At 42.4% G+C, this 20,880-nt stretch overlaps 2 protein-coding genes across 7 annotated transcripts in view; one reads left to right on the top strand and one right to left on the bottom strand.

Annotated features, from left to right (window-relative positions):
- Positions 1 to 1,441, top strand: part of CTNNAL1 (catenin alpha like 1) — a 156,055-nt gene extending 154,614 nt beyond the window's left edge. For all 5 annotated transcript variants that reach the window (XM_039526467.1, XM_039526466.1, XM_039526463.1 and 2 more), the window contains one exon: positions 27 to 1,441. In XM_039526467.1, coding sequence (XP_039382401.1) covers positions 27 to 188 — 162 coding nt within the window. In that variant the 3' untranslated portion in view covers positions 189 to 1,441. The remainder of the gene's footprint in view (positions 1 to 26) is intronic.
- The window catches only part of ABITRAM (actin binding transcription modulator), a 45,342-nt gene that overhangs the window by 19,876 nt on the left and 4,586 nt on the right, over positions 1 to 20,880 (bottom strand). The window contains exons 2-6 of one of the 2 annotated variants that reach the window (XM_039526468.1): positions 19,173 to 19,224; positions 3,299 to 3,428; positions 2,162 to 2,238; positions 2,018 to 2,087; positions 1,545 to 1,946 (exon numbers count right to left, since the gene is read on the bottom strand). In XM_039526468.1, the coding sequence (XP_039382402.1) occupies positions 1,818 to 1,946; positions 2,018 to 2,087; positions 2,162 to 2,238; positions 3,299 to 3,428; positions 19,173 to 19,224 (458 nt within the window). In that variant the 3' untranslated portion in view covers positions 1,545 to 1,817. Of the gene's footprint in view, positions 1 to 1,544; positions 1,947 to 2,017; positions 2,088 to 2,161; positions 2,239 to 3,298; positions 3,429 to 19,172; positions 19,225 to 20,880 lie in introns of those variants that run through there. The other variant, XM_039526469.1, reaches the window with a different exon arrangement.

Below are 20,880 nucleotides of genomic sequence, written 5' to 3'. Positions count from 1 at the left end.
TTTTTTGTTGTTGTTTGTTTTTACAGTGTGGAACTGGAAATGGCTGGCTGAGATCATCTCATCCATGGAGAGAGAACAGATTACAAAGAAATACAAATGAAGACAGCATGGAAGGGAAAACTGATGCCTTTGGAATAAAATCCTTGGAACATCATGTAGCAAATCTGACATTTTTAGAAAGCAAATAATTGTAGTATTTAGGAATGGAAGAATTTCATGTGGAAATTACAAACTGGCTAAAGTTTCAAAGCTGCTTTCTTTTGTGAAAGATACAGCAGGTTATTTGAATTAAAGCTGTTGTGACCTTCTCACATCTAATAGATGTCATGGTACTTAACAGTAACAGTTGCAATGTCGGTCAGTTTTTAACTGTTCTGTATTTTTATAATGTGAATGTGTCCCTTTGCTCAACATTAATGCTGTTATTTTTGTAACTAACACTTGTGAACATCTTTTTCACCCAAAGATGCTGCTAATGGACATTTATGCAGAGAAACTGGATAATTTTTGAGGATATGGGCTGCATATAATACTACTGTGGAAGTTTGTCAGTCTCATTGTTGGCCAGTATCAGGAAGATAATCTGGAAGGCTCTGGCCTCAAGCACTGAATGTTGTTGTCTTAACTATGAGGTATTTCTGCAATGAACAAGTCTACAGAAAACCACCTGCTGGTTTGCAACACACCTGCCAATTTTTTTAAGGCTAATTTGATTTAAATAATTTAATTTTTACTGCTGCCAATCTGAACTAATGATGTGTTCATCCTCCAAAAACATTTTATATTTCCAGTGAATACTTAAGATTTCTCTTTGTTTATAAGCTCTTTAGTGATAGATAGCTGATCTTACTGCTGCTTTTGATTTATCATCACAACTTAGAGTAGGATTTGAAATGCATGTGAAACTACTGAAATCTTCATTTAGAATGTATGGCTTATTTAAGTTTCATAAAGTAGATTTTTACAGTGCAAGATTTAGAACTCTGAGAAAAGATATTTTGATAGCAGTTATGACCAATCATTGTACAAAGGGCATTATTTGATTCCAAGCCACTATACTATAACCACAAATGAAATACACATTTAAAGGTGGAGATGCCTGTTTGCTCTTCGTACAGATGCCAGACCTTATTTTGTTGGTCCTGTATATCATCATTCTTTGTTTTATTGTTTCTTTGGCTTAGGTTACTTTTTTTTGTTTTACTACTCTGAGAACAGTAGAATACTCTAAGGTCTTAAGGGTATTTAATTCTTGTGGGGCACCATCCTCCCACCAGTAGATCTTTGTGTGTCCTTTGCTGGTAATGGACATCACAATGGGAATGCTGGATTTGCAGCACCAAAGAGGTAACGGCTGAAATCCTCAACACTAGGGTTTGGGGATTAATCTTGATCAGTTAGAAATGGTCTTCATTTATACCTGTATAAGATGACCTGGGGTTCTAAAAATAGGTGAAACTAAGGTTTTTTGCTTATGACATTAAGCACAAGAAAGATAGTTATTTTTCTACACTGCACCTGTCAAAAATATACAGAACACATTAAATGTTTAAACTGTTTATTTCTGTCTGATATTAAATGACTGTTTACTGTTCACTCATTTAAAAAACATTAAACAAACCCATAAAAAATTAAAGAACTAATTTCCAGTCCCCTACGTTAAGTGTGTACAATTTTAAAATCTTTCATGTTACAACTCTTGCACTATGGGATATACTGGAAGTAGATGATTACAAATGTTATCTATGCAATACTTAATTCTGAAGCTATTCACAGTGTGGTTCAGACATTTTATGTTTTCAGTTAAAAATAGAGCTTCATGAAGTGGAATTAAAACGTTTCAACAAAACTTCTTCATATTCCTTCTGTGTCAGAAGTCCTTGAGTTATGGTCTTACTTTCTTCAAATTTGGGTAGTACGACTGCAATGTATCCCTCAGTAGATGGCTAGAAAATAAGACCATGATATAGCGCAGGAATAAAAACGAGAAAAAACTCAGTGTAAGCAAAATTCTTACCTTTTCTTGCAGAATAGTTGGATTATCCAGAATGTTTTCATTAACTTCCATCAACCGCCCTCTTATACAACTGCAAAGAACTTCCAGTGTTAGTAAAACCATGCTTTGTAATCAAAATCCAAAAAAAAAAAAAAAAGTACTTGCCTATATATAGTATATTCTTCTCCATCTGAACAAGATATCCTGCACAGAGGGGCAAGTTCTGTTAGAAATTGAGCACCCTGCATGTGAAACAAAGAATTTCTGTGAATTTAAAAGAAGTTTGTTTTTTGTTTTGTTTAAGTGTAGCCTTCCTAGCATACTGAGAGAAAATTATGAACCTTGTTACAATCAGCAGTACAAAGTAGTCACATATTCCGAGATTGTTTTAAGACTTTCAGTCACACAGTTTTAGTCATGTTTAAAATTTAGAAAGAGATAAAAGTGACAGTCTGAAGTCATTATCCACAATGCAGGAACCAAATATCCCCCTAAGGATTTCTTTTTACCAGTGTAAATAAACCGAAGTAAGTGTGTGTGGACATTTACATGAAAATAAGACAGTCTTGTACTAAAATAAAAACGTTTATTTTGTTCTACTTTGGGTGTACACCAGCCCTCAGGAGTTACCTACACACACCTCTAACAGCTTACTTAAACCAAAACTGGTTTAGCTCAAACTTGGTTCTAAATCAACATAAGCTAAGTTGAAATGAGTATCCATGCTGCCTTATGCGCTGGTTTAACTAAACGTGTTTGAAATTACACCTTTAGTTAAACCAATGTGACTTTTTTTAGACAACCCATAAGCTTGCGATATATATATTTTCAACAAAAGGGCAGTTTTCATGTCCATTAAGACCTTGACATCTCTGAAGAGGCTTTTAATATTTGATATCTAGTTATTTAAAAATAAAAAGTGACACCTTTAAGCTCTATATACAGTAGGGAACGTTTCTTGACGTTTTCTACCACTGTTAGCACCAGCATGGGCAATCTACTTCAGACAACCCCACCACTGGTATTGTAACAGTATTACATAATCCTGCTCAGAACAGATCTAAGGAATGGGGTGCTTAGTATACGCAGTGCTGCAGGTATTTGAAGAGCAGTCTAGGTTGTAGCTCTTTGTCTACCATTGTTAACATTGGCTGAACCAATGTAAGACATTTCTTTCTGGGAAAGGAACTCCAGCCTCTGACACACTGGATCCTTTTAATGTTACCATTATAGGTAAGCATTGCAGGGACTTAAATAAAATATGAACTGACAAGGTAGTTTTAAAAAAAAAACCCACCATACCCGCTTTGACTTTCCGGAGACCTTATTTTGAAGTCTACTGCAGTTGGCACTGATTTGGTAATTAATACTCTTAATTGTTTTCCCATTTTGAAGAAGAGGATGAGCTTCTGCCAGCGTGATGACACAGATTCTGCAAGAAAAGTTACAGTTATCTACTGTACTTAGGCTTCATCCCTGGGATTGTTTAGTCTTCTAATAAGCAAATGATAACTGCCTCCTATAGTAGGTTAGTTCTATGAAAGGCAATATTTTCTTATTCAATTCAGCTGCTACCAAGAGCATATGTCTTCACTATATTGTTCACTCAGGCTCTTCGTCGGGTGTTTCCCCTCACCCACAAAACCCAACTTTAGCGGAGAGTTCAACACAGGCTACCTGGCTCATCTGGGACTGCAGGCTAAAACTGCTGAGCCTTTCACTAGGGTTGCTCACCTGCCCCCCTTTGTAGTGAGCACTTAGACTAAGCCACTCAAGTACTGACAGTCCTCCAATACCTTCCCACAATTCACTGGGAAAGAATCAGAGGCTCAGCTTATGACAGACCAAAGGACAAGGAGGTAAACCTCCAGAAGTCTTCGCACCCACATGGTTAAGTGCAGCACCAATGCAGAGATAGTAATTCAGGTGTGGCTGCTCACACCTGAGTGCAGCTGACCTGGGTGCCAATCATTCAAGTTAACTTTGCAGTAAAGACACACCCTGTATGTCACGTATACCTGCTTGCTTCCGTGACAAGTTTTATATATCCATTGCCCCCTCCTACATTTTTAAATTACAACTGCAGGGCCAAATTCAACCCTCACTTCCATGTGTGCAACTCACTTGAAAACTTTGGAGATTGCACAGTTGTATCACTAGCTGGAAATTGGCCTGTAGATCTGTCATCACTCCATAGAGGAGACAGAGAGAGGTAGGGACGGAGCCTTGGGGAAGGGAGTGGAACAGGGTACATCCCTTCCAGCCCCTGCCATGAGCCGCTCAGGGGCTGGGAGCACCCCTATGAGCTGAGCACCCCAGCCCTCTGCCCTGACCCTCCCCCACACACTCAGCATTCTGCCCTGCACCCCCCATACCCCCCAGCCCTCTGCCCTGAACTCCCACCCAATACCCACCCAGCTTTCTGCCCTGCATCCCCACAGTCCCGGCCCTTTGCCCTGACCCTTGAACCCCCCCCCACACACCCAGCCTTCTGCCCTGCACTCACCCCCCACCCCAGCCCTCTGCCCTGACCCCTGAAACACCCCCACCCCAGCCTCAGTCCTGGGGTCCCAGCCACAGGCCCTGCTCAGCCCGTTGCCGGCCTAGGTGAACAGAACGCCAGGCTGGCAGCGAGCTGAGCAGGCTGGCAGCATAAGATCAGCATTTTAATTTAATTTTAAATGACGCTTCTTAAACATTTTGAAAACCTTGTTTACTTTACATACAACAGTTTAGTTATATAATATAGACTTCTAGAAAGAGACCTTCTAAAAACATTAAAATGTATTACTGGCACGCAAAACCTTAAATTAGTGAATAAATGAAGACTCGGCACAGCACTTCTAAAAGGTTGCTGACCCCTGTTCTATGGCCTGTGTTATACAGAAGGTCAGACCAGATGAGCACAGTGGTCCCTTCTGGCCTTTGAATCTCTAAAAGCAATACAAAAAGTTTCAAGACAAGAAGCCTAACTGGTGATGGGAGATTTTAATGCAGAAATAGGATCAGACGAATTCCTGGGCTGCAGCAATAGGCAGATTCAGACTCTGAAGAAAACAAAAGAGAAGCAAGGCAGAAGTTTAAGAGCCTAAGGCTATGTCTACACTATGAAATTAGGTCGATTTTATACAGTCGATTCCATATGTCCGCATTAAGTTGGCAGAGTGCGTCCTCACTACCATGGCTAGCATCGACTTACGGAGCAGTGCACTGTGGGTAGCTATCCCACAGTTCCCGCAGTCTCCGTTCCCATTGGAATTCTGGGTTAAGCTCCCAATGACTGATGGGGCAAAAACATTGTCACGGGTGGTTTTGGGTACATGTCGTCCGTTGCCCCTCCCTCCGTGAAAGCAACGGCAAACAATAATTTCACGCCTTTTTTCCTGCGTTACCCATGCAGACACCATACCTCAGCAAGCATGGAGCCCTCTCAGCTCACCGTCACCGCTGCTGTTACAGCAGAGAGGCTTTGAAAACCAGTTTCATGACTGGCCAGTTGTGTGTGTTTCTCCTTGATGCAAACCCACTCTCTTTGTTTATTTTAATTCTCTGTAAGACAACCACCCTCCCCCCTTCGAAATAAAGTAACTATTGTTTTGAAACGATGCATTCTTTATTAATTAAAAAAAAGAGAGAGATAACGGACAAGGTAAGCCGGGTGGGGTGGGGGAAGAGGGAAGGACAAGGCCCCATTGCTTATTGTAGCCACACAAAATCAAACTGTTTGAATGACAGCCTTCTGTTGCTTGGGCCATCCTCTGCAGTGGAGTGGCTGGGTGCCCGGAGCCTCCCCCACATTCATGGGCATCTGGGTGAGGAGGCTATGGAACATGGGGCGGAGGGTAGGCGGTTATACAGTGGATGCAGCAGGGTTCTGTGCTCTTGTTGGCTTTCCTGCAGCTCCAACAGATGCTTCATCATGTCCGTTTGCTCTCCCATTAGCCTCAGCATTGTGTCCTGCCTCCGCTCTTCGCACTCACTTAATTCTTTCCTGGCCTCTGCCACTGAATTAAGCTGTGCCCTATCAGTGCAGGAAGACTGCATGAGCTCGGAAAACATGTCATTGCGAGTGCAGTTTTTTTCACCTTCTAATCTGCAATAACCTCAGGGACGGAGATGATAGGGGGAGCGTAGAAACATTCTACGCTCTATGATTCTAGGGGGACTGCATGGTCACCTGTTGTGCTGAGTTCGCCACGCTGACCAAACAGGAAACAAAATTCAAAAGTTCCCGGGGCTTTTCCTGTGTACCTGGCTAGTGCATCAGAGTTCAAAGTGCTGTCCAGAGTGGTCACAATGGAGCACTCTGGGATAGCTCCCGGAGGCCAATACTGTTGATTTACGTCCGCACTACCCCAAATCCAACCCAGCAAAGTCGATTTTAGCGCTACTCCCCTCGCCGGGGAGGAGTACAGAAGTTGATTTTAAGAGCCCTTTAGGTCAACAGAACAGGGTGGGTTGTGTGGATGCATTCATTTTTAAATCAACCTAATGTGGCTAAATTCAACCTAACCCCGTAGTGTAGACCAGGTCTAAGCAAGAATCTCATAAACCCAAGTATTTCAACAAAGAAAGCTGCAGAAAAAATGGACTGGGATATTACCTGATTTTCAAATGAAGACTTCATATTTGTGAAGCCAGATAAAAATCAAGTGTAGTCATGCAGATCACCTGAAGACAATATCAGATCAGATAATAAGTTAATGCTGGCATCAAAGAGGTTGAGAGCAACCAAAAAAGTGCCAAGAACGAAGATCTATGACACTGGCAAATTGACTATCAGGGAAAGAAAACAAAGAAGCCATGCAGAAAAACATGTTTCTGGTGGGAAAAAAATTAATGTTGAAGAGGCATGGAACAGTGTAAAAAATGGGATGATAGTGGCTGAACAAGGGTTAGGCTACAGCGCCAAAACTAAGAAACCAAGGTGGAAAATAGAGGAAGTACTTCAGTTGAATGACAAGCATAGGAAACTGAAGGAAAATTAAAAGGAAGATGCAAATCTCAAAGCTGAGTACAATAGGTTGTAAATAGAAAGTGAAGAGAAACAGAAAAAACTGAATAAGCAAACAATTAGGGCTGTCGATTAATCGCAGTTAACTCACGCAATTAACTAAAAAATGTATCGCGATTAATCACACTTTTAATCGCACTGTTAAACAATAGAATACAAATTGAAAATTATATTTTTGATGTTTTTCTACATTTTCAAATATATTGATTTCAATTATAACACAGAATACATTTGTGCTGCTCACTTTATTATTTTTTATTACAAATATCTGCACTGTAAAAATGATAAACAACAGAAATAGTACTTGTCAATTCACTTCATACAAGTACTGTAGTGCAATCTCTTAATCATAAAAATGCAACTTACAAATGTAGATTTTTTTTTTTTTTGGTTACATACCTGTTTTGTTTTTCTGAGTGTGATGTAGAACTTCAGAGGCTACAAGTCCACTCAGTTCTACTTCTTGTTCAGCCAATCGCTAAGACAAACAAGTTTGTTTACATTTACACGAGTTAATGCTACCCACTTCTTATTTACAATGTCACCTGAAAATGAGAACAGGCGTTCGCATGGCACTTTTGTAATCAGCATTGCGTGGTATTTATGTGCCAGATATGCTAAACATTATGCCCCCCTGTGCTTCGGCCATCATTCCAGAAGACATGCTTCCATGCTGATGATACTCATTAAAAAATAATGCGTTAATTAAATCTGTGAGTGAACTCCTTGGGGGAGAACTGTATGTCTTTGGCTCTGTTTTGCCTGCATTCTGCCATATATTTCATGTTATAGCAGTCTTGGATGATGACTCCGCACATGTTGTTCATTTTAAGAACATTTTCACTGCAGATTTGACAAAACACAAAGAAGGTACCAATGTGAGATTTCTAAAGATAGCTACAGCACTCCACCCAAGGTTTAAGAATCTGAAGTGCCTTCCAAAATCTGAGAGGGATGAGGTGTAGATCATGCTTTCAGAAGCAACACTCCGATGCGGAAACCTACAGAACCCAAACCATCAAAGAAGAAAATCAACCTTCTGCTTGTGGCATCTGACTCGGATGTTGAAAATGAACATGCGTCGGTCTGCACTGCTTTGGATGGTTATTGAGCAGAACCAGTTATCAGCATGGACGCATGTCCTCTGGAACGGTGGTTGAAGCATGAAGGGACATATGAATCTTTAGTGCAGAGGTGGGCAAACTACAACCCGCGGCCCACATCCGGCCCGCAAGACCGTCCTGCCCGGGCCTTGAGCTCCCGGCCGGGGATGCTAGCCCCCAGCCCCTCCCCTGCTGTCCCCTCTCTCCCACAGCTACGCCACCGCGCGGGCAGCACTATGGGCGGCGGAGCAGCATGCTCTTGCGGAGCAGAGCAGCAGCGTGTCTAGCTCCGTCTGGGTGGCGCAGCTGCCAGACATGCTGTTCTGAGGGGCATGGTAAGGGGGCCGGGGGGTTGGGTAAGGGGCAGTAGGTCCCAGGGGGCGGACAGGGGGCAATTGGATTTGGCAGAGGTTCGGGGGCGGGGCAGGGGACAGGGTGGGTTGGATAAGCATGGGAGTCCCAGGGGGCCTGTCAGGGGGCAGCGGTGTGAATAGGGGTCAGGGCAGTCAGGAAACAGGGAGCAGGGGGGCGTTGGATGGGGGTGGGGTCCTGGGAGGGGGCAGGAAGTGAGAGGGGGTGGATAAGGGGTGGGGGCCAGGCTGTTTGGGGAGGCACAGCCTTCCCTACCTGGCCCTCCATACAGTTGTGCAACCCCAATGTGGCCCTTGGGCCAAAAAGTTTGCCCATCCCTGCTTTAGCACATCTGGCACGTAAATATCTTGCAATGCTGGCTACAACAGTGCCATGCAAACACCTGTTGTCACTTTCAGATGACACTGTAAACAAGAAGTGGGCAGCATTATCTCCTGCAAATGTAAATAAACTTGTTTGTCTGCACGATTGGCTGAATAAGGAGGACTGAGTGAACTTGTAGGCTCTGAAGTTTTACAATGTTTTATTTTTGAGTGTAGTTAATTTTTTTGTACATAATTCTATATTTGTAAGTTCAGCTTTCAGGTTGAAGAGATTGCACTACATTATTTGTAGTAGGAGAATTGAAAAATACTATTTTTTTTTACTGTGCAAATATTTGTAATAAACATAAAATGGGCACTGTACACTTTATATTCTGTGTGGTAACTGAAATCAATATATTTGAAAATGTAGAAAACATCCAAAAACATTTAAATAAATGGTATTCTATTATTCTTTAACTGTGCGATTAATGTTTTAATCACTTGACAGCCCTACAAACCTACAAGAAGCAGAAGAATACGTGAAGAGGAACAAGCATGTTATATCACAAAATAAGAGAAGTGAGCCGGACATAGGAGTTGAACATATCAGCAGTGAAAGACAAGCACAGCCAAATAATTGAGAATGAACAAACAATGTAAAGAATATTTTGAAGAACTGTGCAACCTGCAGAATATGGATGAAACGGTCCGGGAGAAGCTCCCCCATACAAACAAAGGAGAGCAGATGCCGAAATTTTTAGAGAAATAGCAAAGATCTTGATAGAAAGTTTGAAAAAGAAAAAGGCTCTGGGAAACAGCAACATAACCACAGAGCTATTCCCCAAGAGTTACAAACAAGAGAAAATACTAAGCAAAACGGAGGAAAAGTGATAATAGTCCCAATCTATAAAAAAAGGTAAGATGGCATGCAAGAACTATAGGAATCAATTAATTGAGCATACCAGGAAAAGCATTCACTGAGATGCAGTAGAGGACAATGAAAAGGTATGTGGAAGTAGGGTTCCAAATGAGAGATGTGAAATATTGGGAAGTGGCGGGGAGGGGTGCCAGCGGAGCAAAAAAAAAAAAAAAAAAGAGAGCGGGCAGCGGAGGAAAAAAACAAAACAAAAGCAAAAAAGAACAAAAAACAAAAGAGCCGTCGGAGCATAGGAAAAATTGGTGGGGTCTGAGCACCCACTGGCAGCTCCATGCCCCACGCCCTGCACCAGCTCGCCTCCGCTGCACCTCCACCTCCCCTGAGCTGGCTGCCACGTCCTGCTTCTCCCCGATCCCTCCAACACTTGCGCCGCCATACAGCTGATTAGCGCAAGACTGGGAGGGAAGGGGGAGGAGGAATGCGGCGTGCTTGGGGAAGAGGCGGGGCCAGGGCGGGGATTTGGGGAGGGATCCAATGGGAGAGGAAGGGGCGGAGTGGGGGCAGCGCCAGGGTGGAGTTGGGGCAGGGGGGCATGAGCCCCCTCCGCCTGTGTGCTGGAGGGCAAAATATCAGGACAATTCGCGTCCTGACTGATGTTCGGTAGGGACGTGGGACAAACATGTAAATATCGGGACAGTCCCGATAAAATCGGGACATCTGGTCACCCTATGTGGAAGCAGCGCTTGCAGAGGAACAGGCCAGACTTCAAACAAGATGAACTATAATAGATCAGCTAATTGTGATGAGGCAGATATCAGAGAAGTATACAAAACACAACTAAACCTGCTACAACAACTTTATCAAAAGCTTGTCTGAAGTTTATAGTATTTGGCAGAAGGCGTTATGGCAAGTTTTGAGAACATATGTATCCCTAAGAAATCAAACTGATAGAAGACATCTACAACAAGTCAGTAAGTGTGGTGAGAACAGACAAGTAGTTGATGGAATAGTTCAGGATGACTGTAGGAATGAGACAAGGATGCATGCTGTCACCAGATTTGTTCAGCATGGTACTAGAAGCAGTAATGGCTGTAGCACTGAGAGATTAAACGGAAAGAGTTATTTGGAACAACAGAAACTAACTTTACATTGGCAGATAATACTAACCTCATACCATTAACCAAGGAGGATTTACAGAGAATTTGTAGAAGGTAGACAAGGAAAGCAGAAAATCCAAATTGAAGATCAGTACAGATATTACAAAAATTATGGCAATTGGAAGACATGAGGAAGAGGTAAAGATCAAAGTCAGAGACAAAGAACTAGAACAAGGGGAAAAATATGTACCTTGGAGAACTACTATGAAAGAATGGGAATTATGAAGATGACATAAGAATCAGACTAGCTGCTACTGTACTCAGAAAAGCTGCAAGATCTGGAAGGCTAATAAGATTTCAATAAAAACAAAAATCAGTGTATATGAGACAGTGCCATGTCAATACCACTGTATGGGTTGGAATGTCTGGAGCAGGGGTCAGCAACCTTTCAGAAGTGACGTGCCAAGTCTTCATTTATTCACTCTAATTTAAGTTTTCGCGTGCCAGTAATATATTTTAACGTTTTTAGAAGGTCTCTTTCTATAAGTCTCTAACCTAACTAACCTATTGTTGTATGTAAAGTAAATAAGGTTTTCGAAATGTTTAAGACACTTCATTTAAAATTAAATTAAAATGCAGATCTCCCCAGACCAGGACCAGGGCAGTGTGAGTGCCACTGAAAATCAGCTTGCGTGCCGCCTTCGGCACACGTGCTATAGGTTGCCTACCCCTGGTCTGGAGTATGAGGTAAGCTCATGAACGAAAGATGTAAACTGCAGAAATGAACTCGCTGAGAGTTTCAATACAGCAGAAAATAAGTTATAAGAAAACAGATAGGAAAAGAAATGACACTGTTACAAAAGATTCAAGACAGACAACTACAATGCTTTGGATATATGTCAAGAACAGACCTGAAAAGTATACCATACCTGGTGATTCACACCCAGAGTGCAAGGAATTAGAAACAGAGGAAGATTGAGGATGTGCTGGTGTCTCAGTCCCAAGGACCCATGAGGGTCCCATAGGGAGGGCAGATCAGCACTGTATGTGGCTAACACTGTTGCAAGCATCGCAAAGCATGCTGGAAAGGTTGAAGGTGTGAGTGGAGAGTGGAAGATTATTTTGCAGGTTTATGAGGGGCCAAGGGCGAGGGGGTGGGGGGGGAGAAGAAAGCAGAGACCGGGTTAACCCAACACTACAGCTAGCACGCTCAGTCCAAAGATAAGACGCTAACTCCAGCCAGCTCAAGGCCATAGCACACATCTGACTCTTGGCTGCCAGCCAAGAAAGAGTGGGGCCTGGAATCCACAGACCAACCGTGAGAAAGAAAGATTCAACTGAATAGACACAGACCTGCAGAGCCAGCCCATAACAAGCAAGGCAAGCAAAGGCCAGCATAGAGGAAAACAACGAGGACAACAGAGTCTAGCCGGTGTGTTTTGGAGAAAGTCGAGGAGACCACAGAAAGCTGGTTTGGACTGGCACAAAGAGCACCAGGAACAGAGGTTGCAGAATGGAACACCCCAAAAGGAGCCCAGGACTTAAAACCCTCCTGAGAGCTGGAGCAATTCGGAGAGCACAGCAGATTCTTGGATGACATGGGCCAAGGACAGCATTTGCCCCCCCCCCCCTTCTTCTGACGTTACACACAGACTTGGCCAGTCTGAGTCATGCGTGTGTGAGTATGAAAGTGGGTTAGGGCTTGGGACATTAACGCTTTCTTTCTTCCCGAGTGACGTGGGAGCGTTCCCAGCATTCTGCTGTTATTTTATTATTTTATCAATAAAGCTTTAAAATTTAGACACTTGGTGTGCTTCATCTCCCCCCCACCTCCCAAAAAAAAAAAAAAAAGATCCTGTAGCACAGCCTGATCAACTGTGGCCCAGGCAGATTGGTAACGAAAATCTGTCACACTGGATGAACACACAAGAAAAAGGTTTAGAGACGAATTAACCTGTGAAGTGGGTACAAGGCAAAAAAAATAGTGGAAAGACTGAATTCGATGCCATCACTTCTTCTGAGCTGACGGACCAGAACTGACGAACAAGAGAAATGGCTGGTGCCACACAGTACATGGGGCCCTGCTATTAGGAAACCTCAAATACGTAAGGGCATGTCTACACTACAAAATTTGATCAACATAAGTTAGGTTGATCTACAGCCTCCACAGCAATTAAGTGAACTACCCTCCTTCTGCCAGTAGTGCATGTCTTCACCAAGAGTGCTTGCACCGACTGAAGTGGGGCATTGTGAGGCACTGACAGCTGGAGTGTAGGGCACTGACAGCCACAGGTGGCTCACAGCTGGAGCCCCTCAATCCCCTCAGAACAGAGCTCAATTTCACAGCAGAGAGCCTACTACCAGTAAAATTGACATTCTTGTCAGTTTCACAGTTGCTATTATTTCACATTTTGTCTTGGGCTCCTGCCCATCGGCCCCTCATCCTGGGGGAGACAGAGCTGAAGACAAAATGCGAAATAATAGCAGCCATGAAACTGACAAGAAAGTCAATTTCACTGGTGGTAGGCTCCCTCCTGTGAAATTGAGTGGAAGGGGAGGGGGCGGCACCTGCTGAGAGCCCCGTGCTGGGCTGACAGCCAACAGGCGATGCAAGTCATGCAGTGTATAAACGGACACCGCATCACCCTAACTACATCGACCTAGCCGCTACGCCTCTCGTGGCGGTGGAGTTATTACATTGATGTAGTGAGCGACTTACATCAGCAGGAGCACCATTGTAATGTAGACGCTTAAGAGTTAGGTCCACGTAGTGTAAACCAGGCCTAAGCAATGCCACTGAATAACTGAGAACTAGAGTCTATAGAAGAGGCATCTTTGCTTAAGCAGCTATAAACAAAGTTGATTCTGTTCCTTCACACATCAAGCATTGCAGGGAGGTGAGCAGTGTACTTGAAGACGCTCAGTAATGCAGATTTGTAAGGCCAGTGATTCAACTATAACAGAAATGATCTAACGTTTGTATGGATCCTGGAGAGATGACCATCAGGGCTTAAAGGAGTTGAGCTTAATACCCAAGCCCTTTGAATGTCAAATTTGGACAAGAAAACCAGTGACAGAAAAAATAATCTATATAAAAACAGCACCAAATCTAATAATTTTCAGTGGTTCTCAAACGTTTGTACTGGGGACCCCTTTCACACAGCAAGCCTCTGAGTCCGACCCCCCTTATACATTCAAAACACTTCTTTTTATATTTAACACTATTATAAATGCTGGAGGTGAAGTGGGGTGGGGTGGGGATGGAGGCTGACAGCTTGCAAACTCCCCGTGTAACCACCTCTCGACCCCCTGAGGGGTCACGACCCCCAGTTTGAGAACCCCTGATTTAGATGGAGAACATAGTTAAGCACAGCACACTGAGAAGGCAATGTTGCCAATGAAGCCATCAGTGTGAATAAATGTCAATTTCCTCAGATGTTAAAGTCAAAGACAACCCACACCAGGGTCACTGACACTTGAGCCCTAGTGTTTAAAACACCCTCTCTCCTCATCAGAAAGAGGCTCTGACAACTCAAAAGCAACTTCAGCTAAGCAGCTAGAAGGGTCTGAAAAAGGCAGTGTTGTAGGGAGCTACTTCAGTGCACCACGGAACTAGGGAAACCAGGAAAAGAATACAGAAATACTGCCAAAGCCACAGGGTCTGGAACCAGCCAGAGCAGCTGCAGTTCCAGTAGGAGGAGCACCTTAGCTGACTGCTACCAGAAATTCAGTGAAACAATGTTCTTGGGTACCCAACCCTTGCAGCTAGTCTCACAATGAGGCCAGCCTGCTAGTATTGCAAAGGGCCAAAAATCTTTGAGGCCTAAGGGAGATCCAGCTTCTCAAATAGTATCTGGAAAATAAACATTTTCCCAAAAGTCTGACCGTGACAAGGTAGATCAATAAACAAGGCTAAAGTACACTCCCAGGGGAATTCTGTGCCACCGCGTAAATTGCGCAGAATTAATGTTCTGCACATAATTTCATTTTTCCCCATAGAATTGGTGCTGCAAAGCTGCTGGCTACTACTAGGGGCCACTGAACCCAGAAGAGCCCAGCTCTCCAGCTAACAAGTACAGGACACTGCTGGGGGGGGAGGCGGCTGTGGTTCCTGGCCCATCCTGAAGGAAGACAACGCCATGCAGGAAACTCTATGCAAGCCCGAGACTCAGCATCAGGATGTTTATCCCTTGCATACTTAGGCTCTGTGAGGTAGGGGCTGTGGCTGTCTGGGCTTGGGCCTGCCCCACAGCTGGGCTCTGGGGGGATGTGTGTCTGGTCTTGGGGGTACTTTGAGGCTGTGCTCTGGGGGTGCAGGTGTCTGGGCTGGGGGCATCCCATGGCTGGGCTCTGGGGGGTAGAGGGTGTGGGTGTCTGGGCTGGGGCACGCCCGGCAGCTGGGCTCTGGGGGCAGTGGCTGCAGGTGTGTGGGCCAGGGAGTGTCCTGCAGCTGGGCTCTGGGAGGGGTGTGTGTGTGTGTCTCTGAGACGGGAGGGGCAGAGTTTTCCCCCTAAGATATACCCAGATGGCACATGTGAAAACAGCCAAACTCAGGCACCCAACCAAAGCATAACAGAGAAACAGGAACTGGGTTGTCATAGGGGCTTCTTTAACTCTCTACTCCTGGGGGAATTGGGTTTTGTCGTCTCTATTATTACAGACATACTTGCTGACAGGTATTTGAAATAAATTACCAAAATAATTGAAAATGGTGTCGTCATATTGTGTTATTTTGACAAAATATACAGAATTTTCCAGAAATGTAAAATATTGTGCACAGAATTTTTTTATTTTTTGGCACAGAATTCCCCCAGGAGTAAAAATACTTCTCAGTCAATAGGCAAGGTTCTTTGGCAGATATTTACACCCAGCATATAGGAGTGTTTTATGCAAGGTGAGAGGGTTCTATCTGCCTGTAACTTGGCTTGAAACTGAGCGGTTGCATGTCTGTTGATTCTCAGTTTCCTGCCTTTGTTAGTATACCATTTAAATCTTAGCTTTTTCAATCTATTTTATTTAGAAGGGTCCCTCCCCCCACTTCTTTTATTGGTCCATTATCACCTGGGGTTATATGAAAGGCCCCAGAGTTTAAACCCTGGTACGGGTCTTTTCCTATTAGTGATTGGCATTCAAGCTGAGACCAGCTACATTCAGGAACACTAGAGGCTTAAATGTCATCCTCTGTTGCTGGAAACCCTTCAGAAGAGGAGCAGTTCTAACTATCCACTGCTACTTTGCTCCTGCTTGAGATGCAGTGTGTATACCATTAAGAACAGGAAAAATGTCTACATTCCATCTGGAGAAAACAGGAAGGGATAAGAGGGAAAACACAGAATGGCATTGGCCCGTCTGCAGAAGAAGAGAAAGAGAACAAGTTCTACCCCCTCTCAGCAGCTAGGAGTGGTCAGGGACACTTGAGCCTCCATACCAGGCCACAGCACTTAGACCTGGCTTTGGGAGCAGGGCAGGGGGAGGACACTGATATTTTCATAGGGCTAGCCTTATTAGAGCAAACCTTATTAATAATATACTCATCTAAAAGGGTATAAAATAATAAGGCGTTGAATGCAAAAGATGCTGACAATTTAAAATGTTACAAGTGACTAATTTCCCATTTCAGTTTATTTTTAGTGTTTATAACAAATGCAAGAAGAGCCAAATTATTTTTTCCACTTAATGTCATTAAAACAACACTTTCATCTTGAATGTTAAGCTAAGTAGCCAAATTGGATAGAAGGCCCTGTAATAGCATGCCTAGCGTTCTCTCTCTCAAGTGTTTTGTTTTGTTTTTTTAAAGAAAGTTATTTTTCAGGAGGAGAGACTGGGTGGGCCCAAGAACAGCAAAATGGGCTCCCCTCTCTATGCACATATGTGTCTGCCTGCTCTTCAGCAGCAGCATAACTCCTCTCTGGGAATTGCAAAGGAGTCCCTGCAAGTAAAGAACTCCCCACTCCTTTCCTCCCCCTGACCCCACCCCACTAATCCCTGCTTCCTATAGGGATCTGGAGGCCTCTCTCTGTGAACGTTCTGCTTCAGAGAGAAGAGGGCTCCCCCGGCCTTCATGGACTTCTGTTACTCTCTAGCCCCATTCATGGGGATAGTGACTGAAGAAAGGGATTGCGTGAAACCCAATGTTTCAGCCCCGTTGAAGAGTCTAGGGAGTGCATGGAGCTCCCCATCCCCTTGTTCAGGGACTGGCAGAGGAAGAGGTTCTCCACTTTGGAGGAAGGCCCAAGTACCAAAGAGTTTTAGAAGTAGGAATAAATAGCTCCTAATCTGATTTGAAAAGATTAGCTGAACCACTAGATTGTTAATGTACTCTGTACAAAACTGAGTATGAACTAATATGACTGTTTTCTACTTTATTATCAGCCTTATCATTTCTAGCAGGACCAGAAGATCAGAGTTGCAAGCAGACAAAGGAACACCAGGAGTCTTCAACAGCTGTTCAATGTGACCGGTGAAGGATTTTAAAAGGAGATGCATGTCCCCTTTGCTTCTTTGTGTTGTAAGAAACAAGACTGCAATGAGGTTTTCTGCTGTGTATTTTCTAAAGTTATTGATTTGTACCCAAGAAAGCTCAAGAACATTAAGTCCATTCTTCCCTATTTTGCTGGAAGACTTCAGAAATGTCTATTGTCAGCTCCCACACCTTAACTGGAAGGAGAAATCAACAAGATACATCTTCTTCTTCCAAATGTTTATTGATGTAACATGTATTAAACAAAACAAAGTTGAATCTCTTGCCCTCAATTACTCAGCTTGCAGTGACTTATTAACCATTTAGATTGTGGCTGTGTCCAAGATGTGCTTAGTACTTTCCAAACATGTCCTCTGTAATGTCAATTTCACAAGTTCAAGTAACTATAAAACTTTCCAGGGCAGACACAATCTGGTGCGCTAATGTTTGAAAGGAAGCAGAAAAAGCCCAAACAGCCTTTTTGAACAAAGCTGGGCATTTTTTATACTTAAAAGAAACAAAATAGGACCCAAGTCCAATATCCTCCCACTCTGGAAGGTCTAATTTTTTTTCTCATTTAGTACAACTACTTAATACTTACACTTTTTGTCAGAACCAGAGATTAAATCATAATAGAAGAGCACAGACTGCTTCTAAAATCTAAGTGTTCCCTGCATGTCTTCCTATCATGTCCTGATAGGCACCATCCAGATGCCTTCCTTATTGTAATTACTACAATTGTAGCCTCAAGAGATTACACAGCTTCTCAATTCACATTAATCAAAGTTTTGACATATATTCCAATCTTTTTAAATCTGCTTTAAAATTTCTTTTTGATTAAGGTAAAGTCAGTAGGTTTCCTTTAAAAAGAGGGCCACATTGAACCCCAGGATGTCACTTTCCAATGTCATCTTAGTGATTTTTATACATATTTTATTAAAACTTTTACAAGTTACAATAATTTTACAGCTACACACCCTGCAAAGCTTGCCTGGGCTCTGTAAGTCAAGTTATGTTCTGCCTTCTCATGCATAAATCACTAGTAGTAGAGGTTCTGCAGGCAAAGAGTAGCCCTATGGATTAACAACTGTAATTTTGTACTCAGTTCTGTTGAGAATGTAGAAGAAATTGAATCCAGCTTACACTCTGAGTTGTTCTGACTACAGGACTAACAGAAGAACAAACTTAGCAACTAATTTAAGCAGACTCAATTCCAAATACAGAAAAAGAGAGCTGTTGAGTACCCTGATACCATTCTTACCCAATGATTTCCATGGTAAAACTGCATTTTAAAAATGGGAGGTAATTTGTTCATATTTGCAACTTATAGGAGACATACTCAGCAACATGACTCAAAAATTTTAAAATGAGACTTGTGTTACAAAATAATTCCTTAAACATTTTTGGCCCAAATGCTATCAACTGGAGTCAGAGTAGGTATATTATGACCACCAAATATAAAAATCATCATATCTTCTGATACTAAAATATTTTGGATTTTTTTAAAATAAGACAAGATACTTTACATTTACATATTACAACCATCAGAAATTAAAATTAACAACTGGTCTAGTAATTTGCATTTCACTAGACTGATGCATTTCAGTTTTAGGTTATCATACACTAGCAAAATACATACTCAAAATGTATACCATCAAATGGAAATGTTTCAAAAAGGCTTGTTGAAAAAAAATTAAAAATACTCATTCATATTAGGTTTTCTAATATTAAAACCTAACTATTGTGTCTAATTTACTTAGCTATGTACTTAGGGTAACTAAAACATTAATAAAGAGGCTATCAAAGAACTGTGGTGCTTGCTCTGAAATAGAGAAAACCCAAATATTATCCTTCAGTGTTGAAAACATTAGCTCGCTATTAAAAATGTGTGTTTTCAAACTAGTAGTGCAAAACAAATATCCTAAGAACTTAACCAGATTTTACTTACCTATTAGAATGCTGCAATATACAATGGTCCTCACATAGATTACCCTTAACATCTGTAAAAAAAAAAAAAAAACAATCACTACACTAAGCTAGAAACATGCAAGAACCAATACACTGAAATGTATTTTTGCATACTAAGATGGACTTATAGTTCATGAAGAAGGTTCCTAAACACTTCAGTGGAGGACTGCAGATGATGAAGAGCAATCTCTGTGCCTCAGTTCCCCCATCTGTAGAACAGCAGTAATATTGTCCTCCTTTGTAAACTGCTTTGAGATCACTGATGAAAAGCACTTCATGGAGGATTGGTATGATGGGACTGCCTACAATGGCATGTGGCCCATTGGTGACTGAGAGTAGCAAAAATCCCCAACAGCCAGAGATGGGACACTAGATGGGGAGAGCTCTGAGTTACTACAGAGAATTATCTATCAGGTATCTGCCTAGTGGATCTTGCCCACATGCTAAGGGTCTAACTGATCACCATATTTGGGGTTCGGAAGGAATTTTCCCAAGGATCAGAATGGCAGAGACTTAGGGGAGTTTCCCCTTCCTCTGCAGCATGGGGCACGGGTCACTTGCAGGTTTAAATAAGTATAAATGGTGAATTCACTAACTTGAAGTCTTTAAACCACGATTTGAGGATTTCAGTAACTCAGCCAGAGGTTAGGGGGTCTATTTCAGGAGTGGGTGGGTGAGGTTCTGTGGCCTGCAATGTGCAGGAGGTCAGACTAGATAATCACATGGTTCCTGCTGACTTAAAGTCTATGAGCTAGACATTATCATTGTTGTTACTGATGCAGTAGAGTGTAAGACTAACATTTAGCTATTGAGCATTTAAAAGATCAAGAAACTAAAAATAGCTAAACATATGCAAGCTGAACTGATCACATCAGGTATTGTTTGGCAAGGCAAAGATGACTGAAATACTTTCAATAGTTTAAAAAGCAAGATATGCTAAAAGGAGCAGACTGAAGTACCCTACCCCAAGATCTTCATTCCATAGGGCTGGTCTACACATGAAAGTTATTCCAGAATAAGTAAGTGTCAATTTAAAGCAAAGGAGCTATTCCAGAATAACTCCATGTGTGGACATACTTATTCTGGAATAAAGTTCCTTTTCTGGTTTAGCTTAATCCACTTCCAAAACTAATTTGGAAAAGGGCACTTATAGCTATTCCTAAATACCCGCATAAACAAGCAAAGACTGTGTGTGCATACTTCACTCTAAGGTCTAGTTTTCTCCATCATGTACACAATGTTAATGTTAGTTACACATGCACCGAACAGAAAGCATGATTTTGAGGAACTAGTCCTACAATGCTTCCATCAGCAAGATTCTCAGTGAAGTCTGCACAGTAATAAGAGTTACTCCTGGGGGAAATCATGTCCCCTGCAGACAGGGCCGGATTTAGGAAGTGCGGGGCCCAATTCGAACATTTTTGGTGGGGCCCCAGCAAGGATGACTGAAAAAGAAAAAAAATGTAAAAAAAAGCCTTTCATTTCTTAGCAACCGGTTCCCTATAAAAAGTTCTGATTTAAGGGAAGTGCCACAGTATGTATTTTTTGTAACAAATAGGGTTACCATACGTCCGTATTTTCCTCCTGGATGGCGATTTAAGAACCAAAAAGCCTGACATGTCCGGGAAAATACGGCTGTATGTTAAACCTACCTAAAGTTCTTTTTTAAAAAGATGGGCCTGAACTAG

Source organism: Mauremys reevesii, linkage group 2 (assembly GCF_016161935.1).
Source record: "Mauremys reevesii isolate NIE-2019 linkage group 2, ASM1616193v1, whole genome shotgun sequence".
NCBI lineage: Eukaryota > Metazoa > Chordata > Testudines > Geoemydidae > Mauremys > Mauremys reevesii.
Note: the sequence above shows the minus strand (reverse complement) of the source record. Positions and strands in the feature narration are given on the sequence as shown.